General features: G+C 36.8%; 1 protein-coding gene across 8 annotated transcripts in view; it reads right to left on the reverse strand.

Annotated features, from left to right (window-relative positions):
- Nucleotides 1-12,073, reverse strand: part of AKAP11 (A-kinase anchoring protein 11) — a 50,929-nt gene that overhangs the window by 23,293 nt on the left and 15,563 nt on the right. For all 8 annotated transcript variants that reach the window (XM_063149357.1, XM_063149362.1, XM_063149360.1 and 5 more), the window contains 2 exons: nucleotides 8,481-8,581; nucleotides 2,790-2,906 (listed from right to left, as the gene is read on the reverse strand). In XM_063149357.1, coding sequence (XP_063005427.1) covers nucleotides 2,790-2,906; nucleotides 8,481-8,581 — 218 coding nt within the window. The remainder of the gene's footprint in view (nucleotides 1-2,789; nucleotides 2,907-8,480; nucleotides 8,582-12,073) is intronic.

Raw genomic sequence — 12,073 nt, forward strand, 5'->3', positions numbered from 1 at the left:
ACAAGTGAAATATTTTATCACACCTTGTCCCTCTTTTCTGTATACAGGTGTTTTGTACCATTCAAAACAGACTGAAGAGAGTCAGTCATTGCTCAAACTCTGCTTCATACATCAGATAACCTTAGTTCTCACTTATTATTTCCCTAACAACAAATCCAGAGGCCATCTGCATACTCAAAAAAAAAAAATAACAAGACATTTATTTTCCAAACAAGGCTGTCAGAAAATAAGCTTTTCTTCCATTTTGTAGATACAGAATAAAGCACAGAGACTAAATACTTTTTCCACTGATGTTTGAAATTTAGTTTTATATGCTTTACATTTTTTCAGAGCACTACGCAATACATCAATTTTTAAACCATAACTCAGAAATTTGCAGGAGCTACTCCAGTTACTTCAAAGAACATCACTATGTTTATATTGATATATTATTAACTGGTTCAGCTACCTCCTTGTACATACACAGAAATTCTGTAAATGAGGAAAAAGAGCTCTGTAAGAGCTACAAAAAATAAATGCCCAGAATTCTATTTCGAACTATTTTTGTGCTTTGAATTTGTCCTTTCAAAGTGTGAGCAAAAAAACAAACCCCAAATTTTATTTTCAACTGAAATCATAATATGAAAAATTCTGTCTTGTTTATTTCATAGGGTTTCATGCTGCAAAAAAAGATCTTATTCTTCCAGTTAATATCTTCCTGCTTAAATCCACTTATCGTTATGTCGGTATGACAAGATCATAAAGAAAATAATGCTTCACCACAGCATTCCAAATAGCTCCAGACAAATTACACATCTGCAGCACCGTATTCACCGTGTTAACTGTGAAACAATCCTGTTTGAGCAACGTTACTCTTCAACTCCTACACCTTCTCTTCAACTCCTACACAATTCATCTGCTCAACATCTGCAAGACATTCTTCAGCTTCTACATTTGTTATCTGTACAGTATGAACTTTTATCAGCACAATATGAACTGAATTACTCAAGAAGGGGCAAAATATTAAACAATGTAAGCTACCTGGGAAAAAAACTAGTTCTCTGAAGAACATTTTGAGAAGCTCTAGAGTGTGTTGTTGTTTAGGATTTTTTGGCAGTTTTGCTTTGTTTTCTTTAATGGGTGTTTGTTTTTTGTCTTCTTACATGTCCCTTCCTCTTCCTCAAGATAATGATTCCAACCCTTATCTTCTCCCATGGGATAACTCATTGTGAGAGACAGGGCAGTGAGCAGGAGTCATAGCTTCACACAAATGAAGGGCAATTTTACACTGTGAAATGAGCAGACAGCTGTCAAAGAGATCACTACTGAATCTGTCGATTTTTGCCTTGGCTAATCTGGATCTCTTTATTGTGGCCAAACAACAGCTTTCACAGAAAAAAAAATCACCTTTTAATACCTTGAACATGTCAGAATATATCAGTTCAAAAGTTGTTGGGGAGTAGGCCAAGGAAACAAAAAGGTCATCAGTAACACAAGTCCTTTCTATAAACTAAAAACAAGTGTATGAGACACTGTATTCTAAGGCTATCTTAAGCCATGGCTACAAAGGAAATGGTACAGGAAAACCTAAATTCTGGTTTTCTCAAGTCTGAGTTCTAACATCATCTTCCATATAAGTATCTTTTTCCTGTATTTTCATAAGAAAAAAATACCTGTCCTGTGACAGGATATTGACCCTCTTCCATTTCACCCAGAGGACCCTTAATTGCTTGATCTCATATGGTAACTAAATACAGTCAACTTTCTCCACAGGGACCATCACTGCAGGCATATAAAACATATTCCCAGCTATTTGTCAGGTATTTTCTACAAGACAAGAAAACCTTCATCGATTGTAAAGCATGATCTGCCTGATCAGATAAAGACAAGGTTTTGCTCACACCTCCACTGCATAGCTCTTTGTCCTTACCTTAATGTGTCACAGCTTTCATCCTTCACAAATTCAGCTTCTTGCCTGCTTCCCAAATGTCTAAACCCCTGACTGTATCCATTCAGTTACACAACCTCTGGTGTTCTCCAAGCAACCCTAACTCATCAATCTGCCTCTTGCTACTGCTTATGCAATTATCAGTCTCCCCTAACCACTTCCTCACTTGTCTTTGCTTCAGCTCTCCCTATCTCTGCATGGCCTGTTCAGGTCAGCCTCTCACTCTCTAAGCTCCTTGTCAGACCTGTCCACTACTAATTAGAAGTCTTGTAAAACCCATAACACAAAGTACATGGTAGACATTGCTTTTACTTTTTTCTTTTCCCTTTGGGGAAGTAGCTGTTAGCCTTGTAACTCAAACAGTTCAAGTAATTCCTCCTTACAGCTTCAGATTTACCTAGATAGTCCCACATTCCCTCAGGTCTACTTCATCCAGACCTTGTCCAGCTTTCAGACCATTCATAATCACATAAAATAAGTCTAGATCTGCAATTCTGAGGCTTGAGCTTTAATCTTCAGACCTCAATCAAAGTGTTCTGCTACTTTGTTAGGATATCATCTATACAACCTTAATCACAGCAGTGCTTACAAATGCAGTATACCCAAGCCATCTATTTACACACCCTGGTTTTTCTAGTTTCACAAATCCTCTGAAGCAGAGAAATGTTACCTTGAAAAGTTACAGCCTTTTTAAGACTTCAGTGACTAAATTCAAGAATGACAATAGGGGGAATAGATTTTAAGGCCAGTAACTTGCAGCATTGTTCCTATTTATTGTCCTGCAGCTTTCCATACTGTTTCAAGAGAGATTGCTTTCTACCACAGCCACAAAATATATGTAAGTGGGAATATTATGGCAAACCTCAATAAAATGATCTTGCTCTTCCTGATTTAAGCATTCCTCTGCCGATACATTGCATAACTCTTTCCTGCTGTGTAGCAGTGACTTCATAGATTGCAGGACACTTTCACCAAAACTCTGGAAAAAAAAAAGAAAAAAAAATTAAGAAAAAATACCTGTTCAGTTTCAGATAAATGGTCCATCCCCCTGTTCTCTGCTCCCCACAAGTTTTGCTATTCTGATTATTATTTCAAATCATTTTGTACATAAATCACCAGGTTTGAAGTTTGAATTTACTTCAGGACATGAACCTGAAGCAGGTACATTTTCTTCAAACAATACTTTTATTCCAAAATAGTTTGACATTCTGTATTTTAAAAAAAGGAAAGAAGTGAACAGATGGAAAAAAAGAACAGATGAATCCAAGAAGAAATTCAAATCCCATCTATTCCTTGCATTGTAGCCTCTATATGGAGCTTTTCCATCACCTTTTCCTTAAATAGGATGAAAAGCAATTTTAGCCAGGAGAAGTAGTGGGGGTGGCTTCAGAAGTCAGAGGAGAAGAAAACAAACAAACAAACAAAAACTGCCAAGAAAATCCACATACACTCCTTCCCATTCCATGAAGAATATAAAACAACTGTAACTTAATCCCATGTAAATACTTCTTGTAACATTTCCTGTAATTACGTTTATGGTGACATGCAAGCACCCAGGGATGGCTAAAAAAGGCTGAAGAATCCAAGACTTTATTCCAGTGTAACAAAGCATAGCAGTAAAAAACAACTAACACTATGAAGGCAAATAAGACTACAGAACAACAAAAACTAGTTCACTCAGCTTGTAAAAAAGCCAGTATCATCTGAATTGTTTTTAAGAAGTCAGCAATCTCTTCTTTTTTAATTTAAAATTTTCTTCTTCTCTAGCAAATTGGAGGTTAAGAAGACAAATAAGAACATCAGATGGTTAAAAATTATTAACCCAATAATTATTCTCTATAAGACTGCCCTGTTAAAAAATGACATGAGAAATCAGCATGTCCAACTTATAATGAAGTATTTCAAATTCATCTAGCTTCTCAAACAACAGCAGAAGTGCTAGACAGCCAAATGTGGACAGAGAATTTCACATTTCTGGCACTCCCACAACAAAAATAATCCCTTTATAGTAAAAAGTGATTTTACATATTACAGGTAAACCTCAATAAAGATTTTAATTTTTCTCTGTATAAAAAGCAGCATCAAATGCTACTATGTTGAAAGCCAAATGCTACTAGGTCAAAAGTCAAATTCAGGGGGCCAGTGTCATTGTGCTTATGCTCATGGCAACACAAAATTAGGAAAGCACTTCTAGAATGAACAGACAAAAGCAAAACAGAACTTCAGGATCTCTGAAACTCCCAAAATACCTTTCAGAATACTAGCCAATAAGGGTCAGACTGCCACACTGACAGCCAAGGTCAAAACAGTAACTTTTATAGAAAAGTAATAGCTGAACTATTTCATAAAGTATTTTAGGCAGTTATTGGGTCATTTGAAATAAAATAATGAAGCACTCACCTAATTTCCACTTTTATCTATTCCCTTGCCCCTACATGTTTAGCTACAATTTGCTCCCACCTTGTACTTTCCTAAGAATGCTGTCAGTGCCTTTCTCTGGTTCTCTGGATCTTCCAAATTTACAGGAGGCTGCAATACTAATTGTTGCTCAAAGACTGTTCCCTGGTAATTCCTTCATTCATCTTGTACAAAAGTAATTTGTGTAGCCAAACACACATGTTGAAATGTCTCATTTTCAGCTTTTATAATACTTTAATCGGTCACAACATTCAAAATAGTAATTAGGGAAAAAAAGACATTCATATGACATGACTTGCTAATTTTCTGCAAGCCAACAGTGCTCCAGTTTGAGCTCGAAGGGATCATTGTTATTCCCTAGTTGGCTTTTCTAAAGCTGCAAACTATTACACATATTTATACACAAGTACCTTTCCCTAGTTTAACATCTGAAAGGCAGAATGGGTAACTAAAAACCAGAGCATGGTATGAGGAACTACTGAGGTGAAAGACAATTCAACATTTTGGAGAATATTAAGTTGAAGTGGGAGAAGAAGAAAGATGAAACAACTGGAAAAATCTCCCTAAGGTCTGGAAGGACCACCATCCAAGACTATATGCACTTCTGGTAGCCCATGGTGGCACTATACAACTGAGGAGATAAAATATCCATAGTTAAAATGAGGAGGAGTAAAGTGACATATGTTTTTCAGATCATATTAATGAATATTAAAAAACCTCAGAAAGTGAAAATAATAACCATATGGAAATTAACAGGCACGCTACATACACAGAGGAAAAAATCCCATCTACCTGGACTTCTGTAGATCACCTAAATATATGAAGCATTAACAAAACCAGACAAAGACAGAATTACCTAAAAGAGCTGGTTTTGGAAATTAAGACTTTGCCAGGATGGAGATAATAAAAAGAGAGTTTTGAGAAGAGTTGATACAGGTCAGTAAGCAATTTCTTCAAAATTTATCTTGAGGCTGATGTCAAGCATCATCACCATTAATAAACTTAATGAGGAAAAAAAAAGTAAATAAAGACTGTTGATAATTTGAAATAAGCAGGTGTCATCAGTTAAGAAGGAGAACAACAAATCATACAGAAAGAACTTGCTCAGCACAACTGTTTTAAAAAACAGCCATAAGAAACACAAAGTTATGTCCTTAAAAACTAAAAGCAAGCTTTAAAATTGAATTGCATATTCACAGCCTGGGAAATAAAACACCTTAATCGATTTCTTGATCATGGCATAGCAATGAATGAATGGTCTATATGACACTGCACTGAAAACAGCAAACATGCATCCTTTAGTGAAAGAACTGACATCAGAGTCACTGAGAAGGACATCCTGTGTAATTGCACATACAGTATTATCCACATGTAAAAAGAAGATTAACTCATAACAAGCAGAGAAAGTAGGACTATGGAGGATAATCACTGGAATGCAGAGGCTTTCATACAGAAGCAGACTAAAACATTAGTTTACACAGTTTCCAAAAACCAAGGCTAAAAGATCATCAGTTGTAAAAATTTAAGAAAGGTGAACATCAGCAAAGGAATAGAAATTATTCAAGCAGAAAAATAAGGATATCCATAAGCAAACATATAAAAATTTGCTGTGAGTATCTTCAGCCTGAAATTTTAAAGTCTTAGTTATTACTGCAGTGTGGTTCAAAAAGACAAAACCAGCAGTAGGTTTGGGGGGAGGTGTTTTAAAGCCCTCATTAACTGAGAGCCTATATTTAGTAAGCTTTTGATATTCCTATCATTATCAAAATTGTGCTTGTGACAGCAGAGGATTGGACCCTAAATTTCAGAGAAATCCTTCTATCCAACAGATAGTGATGCAAGTTCCCTCACAACCCCGAACTAGAAGACACAACCGCATTAAAAACTGAAAACTAGCAAGCTCCCAAGACTATCAGCTCAGTTTAGGTAAGGATAAGATGTCATCTTCAATGAAATAATTTTTTTTGTAACTACTACACTTCCAATGTACATCAAAATATGGGCAAAGAACACCCAAGCAGTCTGTAAAGCTCTACTTGGTAGGCCTCTAGGACTTTGTATTCTTTCCTCACATAAATTCCTGCCAGAAATCCTATTTTATTCACAAGGACAGATTTCAAATTTACTAAGTTTTGCCAGGGGAAAACCAAAAATACTGTCAAGGTGCTCAGACATGAACAGTGAAAATTCTTATCACACCTCTAGCTCAGCTAAGTAATTCAAAGATTTGCATTATTTCAGCAAATAGAGAAATCATTATCAACAAATCCATCACAGTACACTGGAGGAGATATTTGGTCTCATGAAATGTTTCATAAAACAACTGCTTTCTAATATTTCAAACAACCTTTACGATGCCACAATCTCCAGAGAAATGAAGTGCAGTGCTGGACAGTCACATTTCCCCTGCTCTTAAATAACAAAGCAGCTCTTCCTGATTTCATCTGCTCTAGGATTTAAAGGGACTGAATATTCTGAGGTAATTTTGTAAAAATAGAAACTAAGGCTTTAAATATGCACACCATAACTGTGCATTGACTTTTAAGAGCTACTACTGCAACAATTCCTGTAAGCTGTGACAAAGAGGACAGGAATCAGAGTGCAATCTTCTGTAAATCAACAGAAGGTGAAATACAGTGCAGTTCTGACCACCCTACTGCCTGGCTCTAAGAGAATGAAAGTTCCACACCATAATCTAAATAGACACCTCACAGGTAAACATCAAGAGGAGGCAGCCAGAGATCAAAACAATGGAGTCAGAACTCTGCAGGAAGGGTTGAATTAATGTTTCTAGAACCACACAGTCCAGAATGCCTAACAGCAATTGATGGAGCACTTCACAGCAGTAATATTTTAAGCAACTACTAGAATCAGTGAGGAATCACTAGTCACTGTCATTATTAGAGAGATGCTTCTGTAACCCACAGGTCTAAGAACCTGGTGGGGCAGGGAGGGTGGTATTTGTTTTCTTTAGTAAATTGAAACAGAAAAACAAATAAAGGGCAGACTTTAAAAGTCTTTTTAAAGTAAGTTTATGTTAAGGTTAAGGATGCAAAATTACTTCTTGACTGTAGATGAAGATCTCTATTTGAGCTGGAGAGTCCTCATAAACCAATAAAATTCAAGATTTTATACCACATGTCTTAAAGTGAAAGATTATCACCCATAACTAGAAATTGCTTAATATATGGCAGTTAACATTCGATGTCAGGAAACAACGGGCTACCAGCCTCGCTGTCTCGCACCACCTTCCCTCTGCCATCAACCAGGACATATACCACAGACACTGTTTCTTTAAAACAACAAAATCTGCTCCTGAAATAAAATAATGTAATTTTCATGTGATAGGATGCTTCCTTGCTCAATTTCTCCTCTTACTGTTGCAGCAACTTGCAAATAAGGAAGTTATTAATAGCCAAAGAGGACCTAGAAAATTACTCATCTGTGTTCAACTACCTAGAGAAATACGGTTAGATAAATAAATTTGTTCCTTCAGGATAAACTGCAACTTTCACTTTATTAAGTGCTTACAGAAGTTGCAAGAAAATTTTAGGAACAGTATTTATGTTCTCCAAGTTAAGTGACAAAATTTAAAACAATAAATAAACTTAATTCAATATTAGAAATCCCCCCTAATATTCTTTGTAAGTGCTAGATATATTTTCTTTTTCACCAAAGTATTTCCTAAACGTTCATGCAAAAACAAGGATAAACCAGACAAGAACCAAGATCTAAGGATATTACAAGTAAACCCTAAAACAGGCTTCATAGAATTCAATAAGACTCTGTAGCAGTATTTTAAATTATTACATATAAACTCAAAAAATCTGCTCTAAAATAAAATCTGTATTCTAATAAACAAGGTGAATTCTATGAAATTAATACATCACAATTTTATCACATCACCTTGAAAGACAAAAGCACTTCCTTAAATGATGCTATCTCTCAGTTCAATTACACTAAATACACCAGAATGCAGAGCAAAAGCAATTTGTCTCCTTGAAATATCAAACAACCAAAATTAAAACATATTAAAAAAAACCCACAGAAAAAAACCCAAATAAACCAGTTCACTTGCTTCCTTATTATATTGAAAAGCTCAGAAATACTTTTTTATTTAAATACAGATAATTACCTTTTCAATAGATATTCTTGATTTCATGCGATTGCCCTGAGCCCTGGCGTACGTGTCCATGATCTTACCAATCTTGGTATTCAATGACAGCTCAAAAATGCCTGCAAAAAACATTTATATTTGATTACTTTATAGATACACTAATATTTATACTAAATATTATTTATATTTAGCATAAACTTTATATATACACTAATATTTATGCTAAATATTATTACCTAAACTAAATTTATACTTTATATATATATCCATATACTAATGGATAAATATATCCATTTAGCTCACATCCAGTCTAAAACTGCAAGTAGACAAAACAAGAACCAATACAAACAATTAAAAAGCATTTAAAGATTAAACAGCACACCATCCATACTGACAGCTGCCTTTAAGAAAGTACTGCCTTAATGACCTTCAAAATCAGGCATGAAATGCAGAATACGGACTCTTAGCAGTAAGGCTCATTGTTTTCCTTTAACTAGAATTTCAAGGCTGCACTGGGGGTGGGGAGGAACAGTACATTAAATTTTGATTCACTGTCGCTCATATGCTGGAAGGTTTTTCAGTGGGTTCCTATACAACCCAACGCACTGGAACCACCCTTTAACAATCTCGGGAGGCAAATGCACAGCTCACCCACCATGGCAGCCAATGGGCCCAGCCACGTCTGTCCCCCTGGGGTGCCACAGGCTAACACGGATGGAACATCACTCTCCTTCCCTGGCTCTGCTCTGGGCAGCCCAGGCTCTGATGGCAAAACACAGCAGACTACAGACGCAGACTACATGCATTTACCAGCACTGTCAACTGAGTAAGTCACGAGAACTTCTGCCCTAATCAGCTGCCCTTATTTATCCTAAGTCTAATTCTAACAACAAGAAGATAAAAAACAGCTATGAAGGTATTTTTTCAAGTTTCCCTCTTTAACCAGCAGCAATGGATCCAGTTTGTTTCATTCATCTTTGCGTTCACCAAAATAGGCAATAAATATAGAGTGTTAAAGACAGAAAGCATGTGGTGAGCTTTTAAGTTCTATGGAAGTTTTAATACTTCATCTTTTCCCATGGTCACACACTTTAAACAGGAAAAAGAACTCCTACACTATATAAAATAAATGAGGCAAGGAGCAAGTGCATGTAAAAATTACTGCAAAGATAAAAAAAGTAAACACCACGACATCAGAGTATGGGTCTTCACACAACTGACCAGGCCGGTTTTGTCAATCTCATCTCAAGCATGTATTTAACCTTTATATGGGAAATAAAGTTTTATATAGGTTTGGCCTTGAGCATAAGCAATTTAAATATGAAGATCAGTAGTGTCATCAAGTAACTACCTTCCTCCACACCAGCACCTCTAAAAGTAAAACTTCTTCAAGAATAAAATAGCAAGAGATTATTATTAGGTACATCTGCACCTACGAGATTATTATTAGGTACAATGTGAATACATTTCACTTAGATTTCTGCTTTCCTTTACAAAGATGAACTTGCTAGAATCTTAGAAAAGAAGTTACACTTAGGCAAATAAACTGAAACATTTTCATGTCTAGACACAGCTTCTCTCCACTGGATATTTAAAGTTTGGAAAATTCAGACAATTACATGAAGCAGTCAGGTGCATGATCCACAGATTATAGATATATGTAAGTATAATAAATACAAATAAAAATTAATTTCACAGTAAATTATGGACAGAAGACTAAACACAACAATGATTCTGCTAAAACTCATGTGTCTAAAATAAAAAAATCCACACAACAGTATGGGGCAATAAAAAGATATCCACTTCACCTGTCCCAACTGCTCTATCTTAAGTGGCTAGTCCAGTAAAAATCCAAAGCATATTGGGGAAATACTCTTAGACACTCCTTCATCTAAGAAAAAGCCATCTACAGAAAAAGATGGGTTTTCACACAGATACTTCAGCTCTACATTTTTGGATGGATCCTTCCTTGCAGCAATTTTAACAAAGCCCAACACAGCACGCCATGGAGATGACCTTTTAACCTTGCTGGGTGCTGCAGAGTTTGCTCAGGTACGGCAGTTCACAGTTACACTGCAAACTGCTTTCAGGTTAAGTATTTTCCTGTGTTGTCAGCTGCTACTAAACTCTGGAGACCTGAACACCAACCTGTAGGGTCCCCTACCTATGAAACAAACAGACTCGTAAATCACAGTATGAAGACTGAAAAATCCTGGGCAGAAACCACAGAGCTTTATCACCATAACACCAAAATGTTTTATCTTCTCTGCATCCTGTCCTTCAGTACTTGAATAATACAGGTGCTAATATATACACCTATAGTATACCACCTACAGCATTTCTGCTCTCTATCATGCACTTCAGAGGAATCTGAAGTCTCACTTGTCCAACAATGCAGCAAAACCATATTCTTTTTAATATGTAAAATAATTATCCATTTTCAATACAACAATGGTTCAGTCATGTGAGAAGTACACAAACATTAACTGAAAAGGAAGTGAAAGCACTGACAATAAAGCAGCCTGGAAGTAGCTCATTTGTATAAATAAAACCTACCGTTTCAAATTGCTTTTACTTCTGGATATTGAATTTGACTATTAAATTTAATTTCCTCCTATTGTTTACTCAAAAAAGAGGAATCAATGGCAAAAGCATCAGGAACAAGAGGAACAGGACTTTTCTGTTACAGAGTAACTACTGTCAGACACCAAAAAAAAAGGGAAAAATTGATCACACAACTAATTACTGAACACCCATACCATCTTTCCCTTTTTAGCAAGTTGCATCACCTTAAATGCACACAGCATGGGCAATACACAAGAGGAGTTGGAAGCCTCTGTGCTGCTAGGAAGCTACAAATTAGTTGCCATTACTGAAACTTGGAGGGAAAAATCCCACAGCTGGAGTGTGGCTGTGGACGGCTACAGGCTGTTAATAAAGAAGGGACAGGCTAGGAAGGAGTGGCTGAATGTTGCTCTCTACAGTAAGAAATGGATAGAGTGTGAAGAGCTGTGTCTGAAAGAACAGCCACAAGCAGGCTGAGGCATATTGGCAAAAAAAAACAAAACAAAGTCAGCCTGGTGGTTGATCCAGGGAAGCCCACTGAGGAAGCCTTCCTCATCCAGCTACAGGAGGCGCCATGTTCACAGGCCCTTCTCCTGCTAGAGGCCTTCAACCCCCCCAAAATCTACTGAAAGAGTAGCACAGAAAGCTATTTTAGGAGGAGACTCCTGGAATGCATGGAGGATAGCTTCTTAAGACACATAATAAGACAATCCTCACCAGAAGGGATGCAACACTGGACCTGTTAGTCACCAACCTAAGTGATCTAATCCATGGCAACCAGATTGGTGAAAGCCTGGGCCACAGGAGTCACACATTGGCGCTGTTTGCAGCCCTGAGGGACATGGAACAGGCAAAGAGTCCATTCAGGATCCTAAACTTTGGAACAGCACACTTCTGGCTGTTCAAGGAGCTAAATCCATAGGCTTCCCAGGAAACTGTCCTCAGGGACGTGGGAGCAGGACAGAGCTGGCAGACCTTTAAGAATACTTTCCCTAAAGCTGAAGAGATACCAATCCCTGGGTGTAAGAAATCAGGAAAGGAAGGCA

Source organism: Melospiza melodia, chromosome 2, assembly GCF_035770615.1.
Source record: "Melospiza melodia melodia isolate bMelMel2 chromosome 2, bMelMel2.pri, whole genome shotgun sequence".
Taxonomy (NCBI): Eukaryota; Metazoa; Chordata; class Aves; order Passeriformes; family Passerellidae; genus Melospiza; species Melospiza melodia.